The sequence below is a fragment of the Bombina bombina genome, chromosome 8, assembly GCF_027579735.1.
Source record: "Bombina bombina isolate aBomBom1 chromosome 8, aBomBom1.pri, whole genome shotgun sequence".
Classification (NCBI taxonomy): Eukaryota; Metazoa; Chordata; class Amphibia; order Anura; family Bombinatoridae; genus Bombina; species Bombina bombina.
The window spans coordinates 153,073,944-153,095,845 of NC_069506.1; the positions used below are offsets into that span (position 1 = coordinate 153,073,944).

General features: G+C 38.6%; 1 protein-coding gene across 1 annotated transcript in view; it reads left to right on the forward strand.

Moving 5' to 3' along the window:
- DBP (D-box binding PAR bZIP transcription factor) overlaps nt 1-21,902 on the forward strand; it is a 75,438-nt gene that overhangs the window by 33,818 nt on the left and 19,718 nt on the right. The window contains exon 3 of the mRNA XM_053690648.1: nt 20,390-20,610. Within this exon, the coding sequence (XP_053546623.1) occupies nt 20,390-20,610 (221 nt within the window). The remainder of the gene's footprint in view (nt 1-20,389; nt 20,611-21,902) is intronic.

Genomic DNA, 21,902 nt, shown 5'->3' on the forward strand with positions numbered 1-21,902 from the left:
TTAGAGATAATAGAGACCTGGGTTGCAAAACTGGCATATTTGCTAAACTAAGTCTGGCATTATTACCTGTATTGGGTAAAATTCATTATAAGATTACTACAAATTGATATACCCAAGGTAGAACATTTCCATTAATACAAGTAGAAATACATTAGACTGCTAATTGTATCTAACATTAATCTGACTAGAAACGTCTCATTCACATTTATATTCTCCAACATTTCATCCCTCTCTTGCCCAAACCTTGTGGCTTTACAGTATAATTTGACACTAAAATCAACACTTGACAAAGCTGCACCCTCCACTGTTCGCCGTACATCAATCATTTGACGGCAACCGTGGCACACCAAACAGACCAGATATCTTCAGCGATGTTCACGGGCTGCTGAACGGCAGTGGAGGAAATAACGCACCTGTGCTGATTTCCGGCATTATAAATTCATCCTTAAGTCCTACAACTCTGCGCTCAGCCTTGCCAAACAAGTCTTTTTCCCCTCCCTTGTGTCATCTCACGCATCCAACCGCAGAAAGCTGTTCTCAACCTTTAACTCCCTTCTATGTCCGCCTGCACACCCGCCCACTACCAACCTCACTGCTCAGATTATTGCTGATCACTTCAAAAATAAAATTGACATTATTATTATTATTAACAGGTATTTGTAGAGCGCCAGATTCCACAGCGCTATTAACATAGTTGGTATACAGGATAACATTTATAGGGATCAAATGGGTAGAGGGCCCTGCCGAGAGTTGCACTGTTGTAGTCAGCTCTTATGAAGGAGATCTACAAACAGCTCGGCTCATAGGCTTAAATTCTAAGGGGATCAAGGGGAAAGCAATAGAGTTAGGAAAGGTTAGTGTTGGTTGTATGCATCCCTGAATAGCATAGTCTTTATGGAGCGCTTGAAGCTGTTAAAACTAGGGGAGATTCTTGTGGAGCGAGGTAGGGAGTTCCACAAGATGGGGGGCAGTCTGGAGAAGTCCTGTAAATGGGAATGTGAGGTAGTAACAAGAGAGGAGGAGATTGTGAGCAGAGCGAAGGGGATGGGAGGGAGAGTATCTGGAGACAAGGTCTGAAATGTAGTGGGGAGCAGTGCAGTTGAGGGCTTTATATATCAGTGTGAGGATTTTGTGTGCAGCAGATGAAGTGCGACGTGTAAGGAAGATGAGCCTGGCAGAGGCATTCATTATGGATTGTAAAGGAGCTAGGCGGCAGCTGGGTAGACAATAGAGGACGGAGTTGGAGTAGTCGAGATGGGAAAGGATGAGAGAGTGGATTAAAATCTTAGTTGTGTCTTATGTAAGGAAAAGTCTAATTTTAGAGATGTTTTTAATGTTGAAGCGGCAGGCTTTAGCCAAGGACTGAATGTGAGGAGTGAAGGAAAGGTCTGAGTCAAGTGTGACCCCCCAAGACATTGGGCATGCGGGGTAGGGGTAATGATGGAATTATCAACAGTTATAGAAAATTGGGGGGTGGATATTTTGGAAGAAGGGGGGGAAATTAGGAGTTCAATTTTGGAGAGATTTAGCTTAAGGTAGTGAGAGGACATCCAAGATGAGATATGAGACAGTTAGTGACATGGGTTAGTAAGGAAGGAGGTAGGTCTGGAAGTCAGTAAGGAAGGAGGTAGGTCTGGTGCAGAGAGGTAGATTTGGGTGTCATCAGCATACAAATGATATTGAAACCCATGGGACTTTATTAAAGAACCTAATGATGATGTATATATTGAAAAGAGAAGGGGACCAAGGACAGAGCCTTGAGGTACCCCAACAGAAAGTGGTAACGGGGCAGAGGATGCTGTGGAGAAGGCTACACTAAAGGTACGGTTATATAGATAGGAAGAGAACCACAAGAGAGCTGTGTCGCAGGTGTTGAAGGGTTTGGAGCAAAAGAGGGTGGTGAACAGTGTCAAAGGCTGCAGACAGATCAAGGAGGATAAGCAGAGAGAAGTGGCCTTTGGATTTTGCTGTAAGTAGTCCATTGGTAACCTTGACACACCATTAGAAAAGATATCTGCATCTCACACCCCTCAACCCCAGCAATCCTACCCATCCCTTCTATTAACAAAACTCCTTTAACACAGGAAGAAGTCTCTGTACTCCTATCCTTGGCTCATCTCACAACCTGCCCACTTGACCCTATTCCTTCACGACTTCTTCCCTCTCTCTGCTTTACTAACCCCTACCCTAACTCATCTCTTTAACCAATCTCTCACCGCTGGCACATTTCCTGATATATTCAAGCATGTGTCAATCATACCAATCCTAAAAAAGCCCTCGCTTGACCCCTCCATGCCTTCTAACTATCGACCAGTCTTTTTACTTCCCTTTGCTTCAGAATTATTGGAACAATTGGTCTATAATCGACTAACTCAATTTCTCACAACTAACTCCATTCTTGATCCACTACAATCTGGTTTCCGCCCTAAACACTCAACAGAAATCGCTCTTGCTAAAGTGACAAATGACCTGTTATCAGCTAAAGCAAAAGGCTCCTTACTAATTCTTCTTGACCTACCCGCTGCTTTTGACAGAGTCGACCATCCTCTCCTCCTAAAAATAGTACATTCATTTGGCATCCGAGACACAGCCCTCTCCTGATTTGCCTCATATCTCTCAAACCGCTCATTTTCAGTTTCCTTTAACAACATATCTTGTGATCCTATGCCTCTCTCAGTTGGAGTACCGCAAGGCTCTGTCTTGGGCCCCTTGCTTTTCTCTCTCTATACATCCTCCCTTGGAAAACTTATAGCCTCCTTTGGATTCCATTACCACTTAAATGCTGATGATACCCAAATCTATCTTTCCTCTCCTGATATCTTTCCCTCTTTACTCAACCAGATTTCCAACTGCCTCTCTGCAAGTTACTCTTGGATGCCTTCACACTACCTCCAACTCAATCTGTCCAAAACTGAGCTGCTTCTTATTCCCACCTGACATTTCTCTGACGGTTGGAGACTCTTATCTAAACACCTCATCCCAGGTTCCCTGTCTTGGGGTCACACTAGACTCAGAACTCACATTCAACCCACATATACAAGCACTTACCAAATCCTGCCATTCACACCTACGCAACATTTCCAGAATTCATACCTTCCTTACTCATAAAACTACAAAAATACTTATTCATTCCCTCATTTTGTCACGCATTGATTATTGCAATCTACTCCTAAATGGCCTTCCAAAACACCGCCTTTCCGCCCTCCAATCTATTATGAATGCTTCTGCTAGACTCATCCACCTAAGTCGCCGATCTACATCAGCTGCTCCACTCTGCCAGTCTCTACACTGGCTCCCCATACACTCCAGTATTAACCCTAACTTACAAAGCACCCAACAGTCTAACTCCCAACTATATTTCCTCTCTCTTTGTGAAATATTCCCCATCCCGTCCTCTTCGATCAACCTCTGACCTACGTCTCTCCACTCCTGTTATCTCTACGTCCCACTCCCGCCTCCAAGACTTCGCACGTGCTACTCCTGTCCTCTGGAACTCTTTACCCTGCTCCATAAGACTGTCTCCAACCTTGTATAGCTTCAGACGCTCCTTGAAAACCCACCTATTCAGAGAGGCTTACCATCTCTCCTCTTTCCCTCATCCAAACCAAACTAATACATGAACTGCCTGACTCACTGCTGCAACTATAACCGATGTAACAAGCTACCCCAACCTTATGTCTCTGCACCCTAAACCTGTAGACTGTGAGTTTTCCAGAGCAGGGCCCCCTTCCGCCTGTACTAGATTTGTTTAGTTTTATGTTTTGTATTTTATCAGAAATCTTTGTCATTGTATACCCCTATCATGTACCCAGTGCTACGGAATTTGGTGGGGTTATACAAATAAATGATAATAATAATAGTTTTTGATAGACTGATCATCTTCACCAATATATTTCTAGCCTCGTATATTAAATTTAAATTGTAGTTGAGAAATGACATGATGCCCTTATTTGTTAGAGTAAGTTATTTTTGCACTGCTCACTTGGTAAACTGTATGTGTTTGACCTCTGCAAGGTGTTAAACACATTTATTAGGTCATGCTTTGGAGCAGCAGAGAACTGCTGGCCCTGAGCATGAAAAAAACAGTGATCCAATTGGCAGCGACAGTCACATGACTCTCTCCCAAGCTGAACACAGCCAGAGATTGGCGGGGGTCTGTTTTTTGTTGTTGTTTTTTAACAATCTACTAAAGGGGCAATAAACACATTGAGGTTGTAATATTATGCATTATAAAACAACTCTACATTAAACTTTGCATAGTTTATTTTGCCCTCTTTTCATATAATTTAACTGTAAAACCCTCACAAGCCTAACATTGCTGCATACTTGTTTTTAATTGGCCTCAGCCGAGGTTATCATATAACAAATTGCAACCGATGCAGGTTTTTTTTTTTCCAACAAAATGACCGGAGCTAACCTTATATACAGTAACAAGTCTGAGTAAGGCTCCTCCAAAAAAGTAAGTGGTGGGTTGAGTTTGGCTATTAACAAAACAATTGCAGGTGCTTTCTATTTTACAGCAATACAACAAAGGTGCCTTTAAATGACAGGATGGTTTCTATTCCTTTATTATAATGCCTATGACCTTTTTATTCTTTTACTGTCCATATTCTATTCCAGCGGTAAACTTTACCAACTTTAGCAATAAATGCATCTGTGAAGATTGTGAAGATTTTTGCTGTTACTGCCAAGTGTTAAGATTACATCTGGAATATAATCTACAATGTGTTCAGTGCATAGCTAGACTATATAAACAGTGGTACTCTACCATGCCTTATACCAGACATCCTCAAACTGCTGATATGCTGGCTGAGCATCATGGGAAATGTAGTTCCAAAACCTCTAGAGGGCCAAGTTTGAGGATGCCTACCTTATACTATTAATTATTAATGTTATCTTTATTTGTAGTGAGCCATATAATTCTGCAGTGCTATACAGGGGGTACATTACTTTAAATCAGGGGTGTCCAAACTTTGCTCTCCAGAGGTTTTGGAACTACATTTCCCATGAGGCTCAGCTAGATAAAATGCTGGCTGAGCATCATCGGAAATGTAGTTCCAAAACCTCTGGAGAGCAAAGTTTGGACACCCCTGCTTTAAATGAATTGGTCCAGGATTTTTTAGGATCATTCTACACAGGATCAAAATACAATCTCCTTTAAAATTGTCCCTAACTGACCTCAGTAAAAGAGAGCAGCAACGTAAATTCCACAAAGCTTTTCACTGGTTGTATCCCTGAAATGCTCTTCATTTCTTTTCCTTTAGAATAACAGTTTGAGCTGTGATTTTTATTTTTTTTACCAGCTTCGCTATACAGCAAGTAAAAAATCTATCATGTGCTGATGAGGTCTAATACGTCCAAAACAGCTGGCCACATGAGATTTCTCTCATCCCTACTATACATCTGCGTAGAGTAACACAGAATTGGCAGGGAGTCTCTATATAAAATGTATATAGAAGCAAAAAGATGAGGGATTGTGGTGTTCATTTGCATACCATTACCCAGAGTACCGTGCTTCAGTGGAAACACTATTTGTTGATTGATGTGCTTATGTGCTATATGATGACCTCATTTTTATTATTATCAGATATTTGAAGAGTGCCAACAGATCCCACAGATCTAATGTGTTTTTACAGTTGAATAAAGACAATTGTGATTTCTTTTCTTATAGTTTACTGTTGCTGCAAGGGTCCGGCCACTCCCTCGGCAACCATTGGGTTTCTGACAGGCACATTAGAGTATCAAGTAGGTTTGCTTCTAAGGTACAGGGGACCTTACTCTTTGCAGGTTACTCAGACTGTAGAAGCAGGCAAAGCATATGCCAGAAGTGTTCCAGCATTGTGGTATCCTACATCTTTATTTTTGCTGATTGACCTACTATATCTTTTGTAAATGAGTTGGCAAAGTTCTGCTCCTTGGTAACCTCAAGTTGTAATGTTCTGTTACTTTTTATTTTAGAGAATGTTTTGATATAGGGTCAATGTTCTTCATTTGTATCCCTTTAAATGATCAATAATGCCTGTGTTTCCCCTGCAGTCATGTTTTAAGCTGTCATGTGCAATAGTACTTGGTACATAAAGGTTCTTGTATTTGCATAGATTCTCTGTATGTGTAGTTTGAATAGTGATTTACTGTTTCTTAGGTATTTAGGCATCTCATGCGTGTTCAGAGAGTTATATGATTGTGATTTTCCTGCTTGGGCTACCATGAGACCTGTGTAGTTGGACTTATCTCAGTGAATGTGCAGTTATAATGCATATATATAATTATTTCATGATCTATCTGTTTTACCGGTGAGGTTGTCTCTCAATTGATCATTAGTTTCTGCAGCTGTACTGGATTTGTTACCACTACCACTCTGTTTGGATGGGATGCATTTTAAAATCATCTGAGAGCTCAAAAATGTGTTCACTTCAAACGTTCTCTCATCCTATAAACATTCAAGAGCTGGTTTCTGGCTCTAAAGATGTGGGCTGACTGTTATCTCAGATTAAATCTAGCAATATGACAGATTATGGTATGATCTGTAAACAAAGTGTTTGTAAGTCTGAAAACCAAAGTAAAATGTTATCTTGAGCCACAGAAGTTATCAAGGAGACTTCATATTATTTGATTCCTTAAATGGACGGAATTGCTTTTCAAATACCATTTGATACCATTAGAAGCTATTTTTTGCAATATGCTTATTTATGTTAAAGAGAGCACTTTAAATGTGAGAGTTACCCACTGTGGACACATTTGTAGATAGCAAGCATTATCTGTGTGTTTCCGCAGCATGCTTGTAACATCCATATTCTGCATGGTCGGTGCATGCTAAACGTCCTTGCTCCTCTGGCTGTGACCAATTTTGACCAAAGCATTTTTGCAAAATTAAAGGGATAGTCTAGTCACAATTAAACTTACATGATTCATGAAAGAGCATGCTATTTTAAGTAACTTCCTAGTTTACTCTTATTATCTATTATCTAAAGCAAGAAGGTAAGATAAGCAGCCGGCCCATTTTTGGTTCAGCACCTGGGTAGCGATTGTCGGTCGGTTGGTGTCTCAATGTAGCCACCAATCAGCAAGCGCTACCCAGGTGCTGAACCAAAAATGGCTGGCTCCTAGGCTTACATTCCTTCTTTTGTTTTAAAAAGATACCAAGAAATCAAAGAAAAATTAATAATAGGAGTAAATTAGAAAGTTGTTTAAAATTGCATGCTCTATCTGAATCACGTAAGTTTAATTTTGACTAGACTATTCCTTTAAGCATTTTGAAAAAAAAGGCTTGTAATGGTATTTGAAATAAATTGCTATTCATTTAAAATAACACTAGCATGTCTCTTTTGAAATCTGCCTTATAGTCCATAATATAGTGTATGGTTTCAGTTAAAAGTATAATTGTCAATATGAGGCATTTCATTTATTACTAATATATTTTTTATATTAGTAAAATGTAACATAGTTCCTTTGTGTAGCTATTTTAACCTACAAATGTTAATTTGCTTCATTTTTAAATAAACTGTTGTCTTGGAAACAGGCCAAGTACATGTTGTTAAAAAAAAAAAAAAGTAGGTTGTCTTACTGACAACTTCTGCTCCGCCAGATTGTAATAGCTCTGTCAGTATATTTTATTAACCCCTTCACTGCCAACTAGAGCTACAAGGGGGTTGGCGGTGCAGGGGTTAAAACGCATAGGCCTGATATAATACAGATATGACTCCATTGAAGGCTACCCATAATGCTTGTGAAGTGTGAGACCCACTCTTGATATAAAATATGGAAGCTTATGTCTGTGCTGCAGTCCAGTCTGTGGCCATATATATATTTGAAGTCTTATTCTTTCCATTCCTAGCTCTTGGTTTCCAGACTTGCTTGATGTAATCTTGCTTTTGTAGCAGCATCATAGACTTGCTATTTTACAGAGAATTTGCTGAGAGCCCAAAAGAGCCCCTAAGGGACTTTATTATTATTCACAACAGAAAGTTCAGCCAAGCTGTGTCCAGATCCTTCCCCTTCCTTGTCCCAGTATCCATTTTAAACTGCCTTTTTTATATATAAGCATGAATACTGTTCATTCTTTTCATTTTGATTTTCAATAAAATTGTGTCAGTATATAGCAATACTGTTCAACAATAAGAAAAGTTTATAAGTATGATTAAAGGGGTTTCTTGCGTCCGGAACGTTTCAAATTTCTGGATCCAATGTTTAAATAATAAGGGTCTATTTTAATAATGGCAGCTGGGGGACTTATTTTTGTATTATTTGTATCAAGGCTTGGTCAGCCTCCTATGAGGACTGCAGTGCTGTCTCCATACTATAAGCAGCCATTGTACATTGTATATATTATTTACTAAACTCCATCTTTTTTTTTTTTTCTTTCTTTTTTTTTTTTTGGCAAATCTAAATTTGCACCTATTGCTTTACATAAGCTACAAAAATTTTACTTCTAACACTTGTGTTTTTCCTCCCTATCTCCTAAAAGTTTTGTAGCTCACTCCAAACATTGATATAAAGTTGTTAGTCCCCCATCTGAGTGTGTGTATGTATCAGTGTTCTCCACAGCACTCATTTACTGGCCACCCAGATGAAATTTAAGCCAATATTAAAGGGATACTAAACCCAAATTTTTTTCTTTCATGTTTCAGATAGAGCATGCAATTTTAAGCAACTTTCTAATATACTCCTATTATTAATTTTTTCTTCATTCTCATGCTATTTTTATTTGAACAAGCAAGAATGTAAGCTTAAGAGCCGGCCCGTTTTTATTTCAGCACCTAGGTAGCTCTTGCTGATTGGTTACTAAATGTAGCAAACCAATCAGCAAGCTCTGCCAAGGTGCTGAACCAAAATGGGCTGGCTCCTTAACCTTCCATTCCTGCTTTTTCAAATAGAGATAGCAAGAGAATGAAGAAAAATAGATAATAGGAAAAAATTAGAAAGTTGCTTGAAATTGCATGCTCTATCTGAATAATGAAAGAAAAAAATGTGTTTTGTATCCCTTTAAGCTCACATTAGCTAATATTACATTTGTTCGAGGTTTTTTGCAAAAGTTAGCACTAAATTTATTTATGTCAAATTATGCAATTCATTTGTGCTTCGGATAATGTAAATTACATTTATAATTAACAGAAAATGTTATAATATTGCAAAGTATTGCTCTAGAACACAGGCCACATTTTCTGCGGAGAACACAGTGTATGATGTAGATTCAGGTAGCTGCAAATGCAGCGGTTTCCCACCGAAAACATAAGTTAAGAAGCAGCGGTCTTATCTTAAAGGGACATGAAACCCAAATTGTTTCTGTCATGATTTAGAAAGAGCATGCAATTTTAAACAACTTTCTAATTTACTTCTATTATCTAATTTGCTTCATTCTCTTAATATACTTTGCTGAAAAGGCATATCTAGATAGGCTCAGTAGCTGCTGATTGGATGCTGCACATAGATGCCTCGTGTGATTGGATCACCCATATGCATTGCTATTTCTTCAGCAAAGGATATCTAATGAATGAAGCAAATTAGATAATATAAGTAAATTGGAATGTTGTTTAAAATTGCATTCTCTACTTGAATCATAAAAGAAAAATTTGGGGTTTAGTGTCCCTTTAAGACTGCTGCTCCTTAACTCATCCGCCACCGATTGGCCGAGAATCTGTAGGTGGCGGCATTGAACAAGCATTTCACAAGGAACGCTTGTGCAATGATATATGCAGACATCATATGCTGTCGGCATTTAGCGATGTCGGACAGACATGATCCGCTGCATCATGTCTGCCCGCATCTTAATAAATCGGCCCCTATGTCTTTATGTGTGTGTGTATTAATTTATGTATATATGTGTATTTATGTATGTATATGTGTGTGTGTTTGTACACCAGATATGTATGTGTTTCTACACCAGAAATGTTATTGTTTTAAAAGATAGATAATCCCTTTATTAACCATTCCCTAGTTTTGCATAACCAACACAGTTATATAAATACACTTTTTACCTCTGTGATTATCTTGTATCTAAGCCTCTGCAAACTGCTCCCTTATTTGAGTTTTTTTGACAGACTTGCATTTTAGCCAATCAGTGCTGGCTCATAGGAACTCCACATGCGTGAGCACAGTGTTATATATATATATGACACACATGAACTAACACCCTCTAGTGGTGAAAAACTGTCAAAATGCCCTGAGAGAAGAGGCGGCCTTCAAGGGTTTAGAAATTACCATATGAACCTCCTAGGTTTAGCTTTCAACTAAGAATACCAAGAGAACATAGCAAAATTGGTGATAAAAGTAAATTGGAAAATTGTTTAAGATTACATGCCCTATCTGAATCATGAAAGTTTATTTTTGACTAGACTGTCCCTTTAAGATAAACCATTGCTTAACATATCCAGGATATGGAGATATTTTACTTCTCCCTGCTAACGTTTTAGCTTTTATTTCTACCAACATATATTGCATGGCTTTTAGAAATATTACATTGTAAGAACTGCATAAAATATACAGCAAAATAAAAAGGTTAAAGTGAAGGTCAATTTTCATGTGAAAGTGCCCGTTTTTAAAAAAAAAAAAACTATTAAAAACAGGGGCACTTTCATTCATGAAAATTGACATAGCACCATATTTTAAAAATACTTACCTTGTTCTTCTGAAATGCCGGAACACCGTTCTGAAACAATGCCCCGCCTGCTTCTTCCTGGTTTACTTACCCAGCAATGACGAAACCGGCTTTCACCAATCACGGCTTTGCCTCAGGCAATGATTACCCGGGGGGGGGGGGAGCCGTGATAGGAAAATGCCGGAATCGTCATTACTGACGAATAAAGAGGCTTGTGACGGGCTGGTGAAGCACTGGAGTGGCTTCAAGAAGAAAAGGTAAGTATATTTAAAAAAAAAAAAACTTCTGAAATGTCAATTTTCATGAATGAAAGTGCCCTTGTTTTTAATAGTTTTTTTTAAAAACCTGGCTTTTTCACATGAAAATTGACCTTCAGTTTAAGGAAGACTTCCTGTTATAGCTAGTATATATCTGTTTTATTCAAGGCAGACAACTTCTGCGCTATCAAACTAATTTAATTATTTATACATACACCCTCCCCTGGGCCCTGATATATCAAATCCAGAGAACTTTACCAGCTCTTAAAAGATCTCATGCAAAAAGTAAAAAAATGTCTCAAGTTGAAAGAGAGAGAAAAAAAGGAATTGTTGCTTACTTTTTGCTTCAAACACTCTTATGCAATTATTATAATTTATTTGTAAAGTGCCAACAGATTCTGCACTGATATAAACATAGGTAATATTTATAAGAAGGAGATGTGTTGCACTGTTGTAAATCACCTTTCATGAAGGTGATCTACAAACAGCTTGGCTTGTAGGATTACATGCTAAGGGGGTTCAAGGGGATGATAAAAGAGGCGAGGAACTGAGGTAAGAAAAGGTTGGCGTACATTGTACGCATCCCTATATAGTAGAGTCTTTAAGGAGCGCTTGAAACTATAAAAACTAAGGGAGAGTCTTGTGGTGCGAGGCAGAGAGTTCCACAAAATAGGGGCCAGAAGTCCTGTAAACGAGAATGTGAGGAGGTAACAAGAGAGGAGGAGGCAAGTTTGTCATGAGCAGAGCGAAGGGGACAGGAGAGAGAGTATCTAGAGACAAGACCAGAGATATAGGAAGGGGTAGCCTTGTTATTGAGGGCCTTGCATGATTTTGTGTTTTATTCTGGAGGCTAGAAGAACTCTGTGAAGGTATTGGCAGAGAGGTGCAACAGATGAGGAATTTCATAAAGGACGGTAGCTAGGGAGACCAGAAGGGATGGAGTTGCAATAGTCAAGGTGGGAAATGATGAGCGTAAATGCATAAAAATGTTTTTACAAAGTTAAAAAAAAAAGTAAACTTGATTAAAAACCCTTACTTTTCATTGCTTCAACTTCTGCCCTGATCGGCCTCCTCTTATCAGCGGTTTGGCTGAGTCGAATCAAATTGGGTCTCATCAATCTTGCACATGCCCAAGCACTCTCTATTGGCTCTGACTGTAGTGTGCACAGAAGAGAACCATGCTTGCTACAGTCAGCTGTATAATTGACTAATTATGGTCTTGCACACAATAAAGAAGGGGTTAATAAGTAGGCAGCCTTAAACATTTATTAAGCGATAGATTCTTGATTATATATATATATATATATATATATACATATATATTGCTCATACAAGCTGCCCCATGCATCCCTATAGTAAGTTCACATTTACATAACGCGCACTGCTGTTGAAGCCAGCTCATCAGCAGTGTATCGCACATGCAGGCAAGACCATGCAGCCCTAAAACTTCATATATTGCAGCTTCCTTATATGGACAACAGTGGGAGGAGTTTAAACTTAAAATCTCAATATCAGATTCCAAAGCGTTAATGCATAATTGTAAATGCCACACTAGCCTGGTATGTTTATCTTTAAAAACACTTAACATATATATACAGATCTATTATGTTTTAGAGAGAATAGTAGACTTGCTGTTCTTGTCAGGGAGACAGTTAAAGAAACAATTCTATAATATATACTGTCCTTTTACTATGGGTGTAACTTTTCAAGAAGTGTTAAATATAGTCAGTGTTGAACTCCTCGAACAGCCCCATTCTACTGCCATATGAGGAGCATACGCATGTACTCTTGCTTCTCATGTGCACGCCTGCTATTAAGCACATAGTAAAAGCAATCTATCGAAAGAGGGCATTTTTACTCTAGAATGTCATTTTAGGTTAGAAATATATGTGAAGCATTTTCCAGAATCTTTTATTTATAAAATTATTTAAGAAATATTAAAGGTTTTAATATATGGTTTATTTAGCTTAGTTCCTAGCCATTTTTGTGAATATTAAAGTATTTCTATGTGGGCACAGTTCTGCCACAGACGCTAGCAACAGAGCTATGCAGAAGGCTGGCAGCTGAGCTGATCCTGCATTCAGCATCCCAGCCCCCTCCCAGTTCCCCCCTAGGAATTTAGGATTTCACATCAATTAGTTTCACTTGGCCGGTTCCCTTTGTACACGTCCTCTCCCTAACTCTAACCCACCCCACTGCCTTATCTGTCACCCTCCTTTGCATTCCCTTCCCTGGGGCCACCTCACACTCCTTCTCCATGTGCATGCTCACCACAAACAAACCCCTCCCTCTCTTCTTTCAGATGAACAAGCCAGGGAAATCCACTCACAGGGAGCAGCTGCAGGAGCTGACATGTGCCTAGCCAGGAAAGGAAGGCGGGGAGGGTTTGGGCTAAAGCAGCAGCCTCCTCACTCTGCTTCAACACGAGACCGGATTATTGTACATAGACTTGTGCAGGGTCACAGCGATCACCTGCTTTAAGATTACCAGAAAAACACTCATGCAGTTATTGCTTCCTAGGAAACATGTATAGAGTTGTGTTAGCTACAAAACTGAAGTCAGTTCATCAACAAGACATGGGCTAGTGTAGCCAAGTGTTCCCGAGCAAAGAATTTGGAAAAAATGACTAAGAGCCAATAGCAGGTTTGATACATTGTGCTTTTTTTTTTTGTCTTTTTACTCTAATGTAGTAAATGGAAATAGAGGTCTGGTTTTAAAATAAAAGATGCTGGAAATCATTTTATGTTTAAATAAATAAAGGCGCACATAAGTAAGCAATCACTGTGTAAAATGTTGCAGGATCAGATACGTTTTACTAAACTAAAATATAATGGTGGCTCTCCTACATCTCAAGAGGGAGTGGAACAAGAACACTTTGCAGAAGGATTTTTACAGCAAAAAAAATGGATGTGTATTTTAATGTTGTTTTATTTTTGTGAACTAAACATTTGATGGAGGACATAAGTGGAAGAATAGAGGTCTTAGACGAAGCAAGTGCAACCCTGTTGTTGGGTATAGGGCAAGCTCACCCTTTAATTTCTACTTCGCTTATCTTTATGTACATGTGAAGGTCCCATATGGCCCATATGTCAGTGGTGGAACTGAAGGGTGATATAAGGACGAGAGCAGTGCTATATTTGGGTGAGTGCCAAACTTATTATTATTATTAAGCAGAGTAGGTAGTTGTCTATGGGCACTTTTACTTAGAGGGAATCCTGCATTTAAGTTTAAGTGATGCAGTCACAACTGTTTTTTTTGTTTTTGTTTTGTTTTTTCAAATTGTATATGACACATATATATTTTTTTTTAAATTAAAATAAAAAGTTATCCCATTTGCAGCTTCTGTAAGTGTCTGATACACACACACACACACACACACACACACATAGCACCTATACCCAGCTGATGTGTGCACATATCTCATGAGCACCAGCTGATGTCTGCACATATCTCATGAGCACCAGCTGATGTGTGCACATATCTCATGAGCACCAGCTGATGTCTGCACATATCTCATGAGCACCAGCTGATGTCTGCACATATCTCATGAGCACCAGCTGATGTCTGCACATATCTCATGAGCACCAGCTGATGTCTGCACATATCTCATGAGCACCAGCTGATGTCTGCACATATCTCATGAGCACCAGCTGATGTCTGCACATATCTCATGATAACCAGCTGATGTGTGCACATATCTCATGAGCACCAGCTGATGTGTGCACATATCTCATGAGAACCAGCTGATGTGTGCACATATCTCATGAGCACCAGCTGATGTGTGCACATATCTCATGAGAACCAGCTTATGTGTGCACATATCTCATGAGAACCAGCTGATGTGTGCACATATCTCATGAGCACCAGCTGATGTGTGCACATATCTCATGAGCACCAGCTGATGTCTGCACATATCTCATGAGAACCAGCTGATGTGTGCACATATCTCATGAGCACCAGCTGATGTGTGCACATATCTCATGAGCACCAGCTGATGTGTGCACATATCTCATGAGCACCAGCTGATGTGTGCACATATCTCATGAGCACCAGCTGATGTGTGCACATATCTCATGAGCACCAGCTGATGTGTGCACATATCTCATGAGCACCAGCTGATGTCTGCACATATCTCATGAGCACCAGCTGATGTCTGCACATATCTCATGAGCACCAGCTGATGTGTGCACATATCTCATGAGCACCAGCTGATGTGTGCACATATCTCATGAGCACCAGCTGATGTGTGCACATATCTCATGAGCACCAGCTGATGTGTGCACATATCTCATGAGCACCAGCTGATGTCTGCACATATCTCATGAGCACCAGCTGATGTCTGCACATATCTCATGAGCACCAGCTGATGTCTGCACATATCTCATGAGCACTAGCTGATGTCTGCACATATCTTGCAGATGTCTGAAGAGGTTTGCCCATGTCCATTAGTCTCTCAAAAGTAACAAGCAGTATTTACAGTACACAGTCAAAAAAACAAATGGCTTTGCCAATACCGCCTCTTATTACAACCCCAATTCCGAAAAAGTTGGGACAGTATGGAAAATGCAAAAAAAAAAAAAGTCATTTGAAAATTCGATTAACCCTACACAATAATGAAAACACGTTATTTGATGTTTTACTTTGCAAATGTAATATATTTTTGAAAATATACACTCATTTCAAATCTGATTACTGCAATATGTTCCAAAAAAGTTGAGACAGGGGCAATTTAGGACTAATAGCGATGTGACAAGTTGAAATAAGAAGGTGATGCGAAACAGGTGAGGCAATCGTGTAATCATAGTATATAAGGAGCCTCCAAAAAAAGGCCTAGATCAACACTGTCCAGAAGCTACATCAACTTTTCTGGGCTCTGGCTCATCTGAGATAGACGGTATCACAGTGGAATTGTGTTTTGTGGCCCGACGAGTCAACATTTCAAATAGATTTTGGACAAAAAATCCGTTGTGTTCTCCGGGCCAAAGAGGAAAAGGGCCATCTAAGCTGTTATCGGCATCAGGTCCAAAAGCCAGTATTTGTCACGGTATGGGGGGTGTCAATTCCCATGGCATGGGTAACTTGCACATCTGTGAGGGCACCAGTAATGCAGAAAGATATGTATACATTTTGGAGCAACATATGCTGCCATCATTTTCCTGCAGGACAATGCCAAACCACATTCTGCCCGGAATACAAGTGCATGGTTGCGTAAGCAGAAAGTGCGGGTTCTATCATGACCTGTGTGCAGTCCTGACCTGTTTCTGATTGAGAATGTGTGACGCATTATGAAGCGCAAAATAAGGCAACAAAGGCTCTGTACAGTTGTGCAGCTGAAGAAATTCATAACAGATGAATAGGGGGAAATTCCGCTTGCTAAACTTAACCAACTGGTGTCGCCAGTGCCCAAATGCTTAATAAGTGTTATTAAAAGAAAAGGTGATGTTACACAGCGGTAAACAGTCGACTGCCCCAACTTTGGAGTGCGTTGCAGTCATCAGATTTGAAATGAGTGTACATTTTCAAAAATACATTAAATTCAAAAAGTAAAACATCAAATAATGTGTTAATAATATGTTTTCAATATAGTACAGGGTGAATTGAATTTTCAAATGACTCTTTTTGTTTTTACATTTTCCATACTGTCCCAACTTTTTCGGAATTGGGGTTGTAGTTATTTGTACTCTACCTTTATACAAAAGAGAAATGTTTTGGGGGCAATGTTTGCTATTAATAATTATCAATTGTTAATAAGGTCATGCAAATTGTAGGGGATAGCTGACAAGTACCCATATAGTATTATACGCTTAATTAAAGTTTTTTGTTTTCCAGTTTCTATCTTGTTTTAGGTGTTTCTTTTGTTTTTTTATTCATTGGGGCCTATCTATCAAGCTCCGAATGGAGCTTGATGCCCCGTGTTTCTGGCGAGCCTGCAGGCTCGCCAGAAACAACAGTTATGAAGCAGCGGTCACAAAGACCGCTGCTCCATAACCTGTCCGTCTGCTCTGAGCAGGCGGACAGACATCGCCGGAAATCAACCCGATCGAGTATGATCGGGTTGATTGACACCCCCCTGCTGGCGGCCCATTGGCCGCGAGTCTGCAGGGGGCGACGTTGCACCAGCAGCTTTTGTGAGCGGCTGGTGCAATGCTGAATATGGCAAGCGTATTGCTCGCCGTATTCAGCGAGGTCTGGCGGACCTGATCTGCACTGTCGGATCAGGTCCGCCAGACCTTGATAAATAGGGGCCATTGTGTCAAATCTGTCTACTGAGCAAATAACTTTATTCAGGCATAGATGCAAGTACTAACCTTACCATATGGTTTTGCTGTCTTGGTGAAGGGTGAGAAAAAGAGGCATTTTTTTCACTACCTGTTTATTAAAATAACAAAATAATCACAGCTTTCACTAGAGGATGCTGACTAATACCTATTAAAAGATACAGTATGTCCATGGTACTGTAAAACTACAAACACACCCAGTGTAATGTGTGTACAGTGAGGATTCATGTGTCCACGAGAGTTAGGAACATCCTGTTTGTACGGGTGTGTGGCTTTTAGTTCAGACAGCAGAGATCATGTGCTGTTCATCTGTAGCTTGCTTTGTGTCTCTGCCCGTGCACTGTGCCGACTCCTCCCACACACGTGCATTCCCATGTCCCAAAGCAATGTGACAGCAAGCCCAGCTGTTCTTCAACATGCTGCAGATTTGCTAACCCTCACGGAATATGGAACCCATATTATTTCTAGGCACAGTGTGCTCACAGACCATATTGTTTGTTTTTGTTTTTTCACAGAAACAGAATACTTAATCATTTTTGTGCTGATTTTGTAAACCAGGGGTACAGGAAAAATACTGAAAATTTTTAGTTTTGTTTTTTTTTCTATTTTATTATCCAAATACTGGCAATATATTTATTGTCCCATGTAAATCAATATTTTAAATAGTATTTTTAAATGTGTGTTTTTAAAGAGACGTTTGAATAAACAGCAATACATTTACTGCAATATTGCAAATGACAACTAATTATAGCTGCAGCCAGGGCCACAATAATGTGCATTTTTTGCAGTTTCTAGATTTGGGTCAGTGCAGCCAATCAGAGGTCATATCACTCATGCTAGCACGTATCTATAGCAGCTTCTTCCGCTTAACAATAAGCAACAGCGCTGGTGCAGGCACAGGAGTACACTCCTCTTAAAAGGATATGAAACACAAAATGTTCTTGTATGATTCAGACAGAGCTTAGAATTAAAAAAAAAAAAAAAAAAGTTTCCGATTTAGTTCTATTTGCTTTGTTCCCATGGTATTTATTTTTCTGTTGTAGAGATACCTAGGTTGGCATCTGGAGCACTACATTGCAGAAAATACTGCTGCCATCTAGTGCTCTTGCAAATGAAAAACATTCTTGCAAAACCACTGCCATATACTGCTCCACTCCTGAGCCTACTTTACTGCTTTTCAACAATAGATACTAACAGAACAAAGAATATTTGATAATAGAAGTAAATTAGAAAGGTGTTTAAAATTGAATGATCTATGGGAATAATGAAAGGAAATGTTGTGTCCCTTTAAATAATATAGCTCTCAGATGATACAGCCCCTTAATGGCTTAAAAAAAATGAATCATGTGGCCGGACTGAATTTCTCTGCACCCTTTACCTGTAGACTGTAAGCTCTTTTGTATCTTATCACACATCTTTGTCATTTTGTACCTCTATCTCTGTACCCAATGCTAAAGAATTGTGCAGCTCTATAGAAATACATTATATTAATAATATTAAAATGTGTACATGCAATTTTAATATTTCAGTGCTAAAATTAGTTCTTAGCGATGGAATTCTGTGTATGTGGGGCTCCAGTGTCCCTGTAATGCAAAGTTAGAACAATTTATTTCCCAGCTTCAGATAAAATGTGTGATTTAAACATCTGTCTCATATAGCATTCATGGTCAAGTCGGGTATCCACTAAAAGTAAATCCAGAAATCTTGTTTGTATTCTGCTACACAATTTCACAATTTTATTTTAAAAAGCGCAAAATCAATATGTTGCAATTCAGTTCAAACTTTGTTACCATTGCAGGGGTGATGATCGTAAATTGCTGTGAGAATGGCTCAGTTGGTCAATACGTACTACTTCTGTTTTTATGAAACTTTTTGATTCTTGTTCCTTGTTTGTTTGTTTGTAAATGTAAATCCATATTGTTATTTCATAGTCCAGGGCTCGACAAATCAATGGCTCCAGGTCACTATGGCAACCAAAAATGCATGATAGCTCCTAGGTGTGTGTCTGATTATACCTAATTATTATATCTCCATGCCACCCTTTGACTGGGGAATTTCTTTTATTGGCCTCTTCCAGCCAGCGTTATGGGAATTATAGTCCCCTTTCATGGTCCAGAATGCAATGCTAGTGGCCTTTATCTATTCATCTCCACAGTACAAATAGGACTAACACTATGTAAAGACTTCAGTATGTAGTTGTTAATTGAAAGAAGCACAGGAGCAGGGAAACGCAGACCACTTGCCACCTGGCTCCTAAATGTTGAGGCAATTGCTCTTCCCTTGTCTCTCCTCCCCATGTAGCAATAGTATAATGTAATTTGAATTCAGAATTGTGACTATTTTTAATTAATAAAATTATATTTAGAAGACATAACACTGCTGTTTACTTCTTTAAGAGGAACTAAAAGGTTTAGCATTAGTGGGTGACAGTGTATTTGCCAACAGCAGTATACATTCAAAACTAAAGCCACATCTTCAAGCTCTTCTGTGTTGCTGGCGTGGGAGTTTCTGCTTCAAGCAGAATAGGATGGAAATAAAAATAGACATGCCTTCCATTTTCAGGGCTTCATCTGGATTTTGCACACTTGAGTTGGTACCATTGCTGCTGTATAAACCAAGCAGATAACATTTTAAGTCTAGCTGGGCTGAATAGCACAGATGTATTCTCGTTACACATAACATTTCTTCCACTTTCCTGAACACTCACGTTTCACAGCTCATTTCTCATGTTTCTGCTAATGTGCAAGCTTTGTGTAGCTCAGTGATTTTTAACTCGCTATTCGACCCTTTTAATCTATAAATGTAAAAATCAGGCAGGTACATACTCAGTGTGTAGTGTGTGTATGTATATGTATGTTTGTGTGTGTATATATATATATATATGTATGTTTGTGTGTGTATATATATATATATATATATATATATATATATATATATATATATATATATATATATATATATATATATATATATATATATATATAGTAGCCGTATCAGTGCAGTAGTTAAAAGTATTGCAGTATACCTTTTTTATTGGACTACCATTACATAGTAAAATACAAGCTTACATTACTATGTAATGCTAGTATTACTGCATACTTTTTACTGCTATATATATATATATATATATATATATATATATATATATATATATATATATATATATATATATTTATTATGTAATTTCTTCATACATACCAATAACCCATTAGTGTCTTGAAATGACTATTGTTATTGACCAGGTTTGTTTCTTGTTCTAGGTCAGATGACTCCCGTCTCCAGAGATAGCCCAAGTCCTGTTGACCCAGAAGGTGTGGAAGTGATGATGAATTTTGACCCTGATCCAGCAGACCTTGCCTTGTCTAGTGTGCCAGGACACGAGACCTTTGACCCAAGAAAGCATCGGTTTTCTGAAGAGGAACTGAAACCTCAGCCTATTATGAAAAAAGCAAGAAAAATCCAGGTTCCAGACGAACAGAAGGTAAAGGAAACTCTAATAACTTCTAGAAAAATTTGATCTTTAGAAAAATTGCTGAGCTGAAATTTACTAAGACTGGACAACGGATCAACAGTGGTCGGCCATATTGTGTACAATGCAAAAGATTGTCTGTAATAGAAATTACATAGCACAAACATTCCCCGCACCACTGCTTTTAGGGTACAAAATATTAAGCCATTTAAAAACATATTTGTGTGTTTGAGAGAGAGCAATTGTGCTCCCTCAAAGATCTTTGTCTTGCAAGTTATTTTATAGATTTCTTTGAAAATAATAAAGGACCATGTTTATACTTGTAATTTGTAAGTCACGTGTATATTAGGTCTTCAGATTAAAGGGACAGTATACACCAATATTCATATAACTGCATGTAACAGACACTTTAAAGAAGAAAAAGATACTGATCAAAAAATCCAGTATAAAACCTTTTAAAAACTTCCTTAGAAGCTCCCAATTTAGCCTAGTTGATGAGGTTAGGCTGTGAAAGTGGCTGGGAAATCAGGAGGAGCAGACAATCCCTCCATTCCTGAAAAGACCCATTAGACAAACAGGATCAAACTTGAATCTGTAGACTTCGGTGTAAATCTAAAATTTTGGGGCTTGGTTGGGAGTCTGAAAATCAGCATAATGATATTTAAAAATAAGCAAAACTATACATTGTTACAAAAACTCTCCCTGATGGGCTATATAAATGGATCATCTACAAAACATTTATGCAAAGAAAAATTTAGTGTACAATGTCCCTTCAAAAAATGATGCCAGTTGAAAGTTGTTATATTAAAGGGTTATTGTTAGCTATTTACAGTGAAGGTTATTTGTTTGAACCAATTTTTTTATTTTTTTTAAAATAGCACACGATTATTCTTAGATTACAACCAAACGGGACTTTACCTTGTCCATATATTATGCCACAGAAATAAAAATAACAAATGCAGTTAGAAAGATCTCTAGTGTGTTCACCTTTTAAACTTGCAGAAAATTTTAAGAAACTTTATAATTTACTCCTATTATTACATTTTCTTCGTTGTCTTGCTATCTTTATTTAAAAAGCAGGAATGTGATGCATAGGAGCCGGCCCATTTTTGGTTGAGAACCTGGGTTATGCTTGCTTATTGGTGGTTAAATGTAAGCCTCCAATAAGCAAGCACTATCCATGGTGCTGACACTAAAATGGGCTGGCTAAGATTTACATTCCTGCTTTTTAAAATAAAGATAGCAAGAGAACGAAGAAAATTTGATAATAGTAGTAAATTAGAAAGTTGCTTAAAATGTCATGC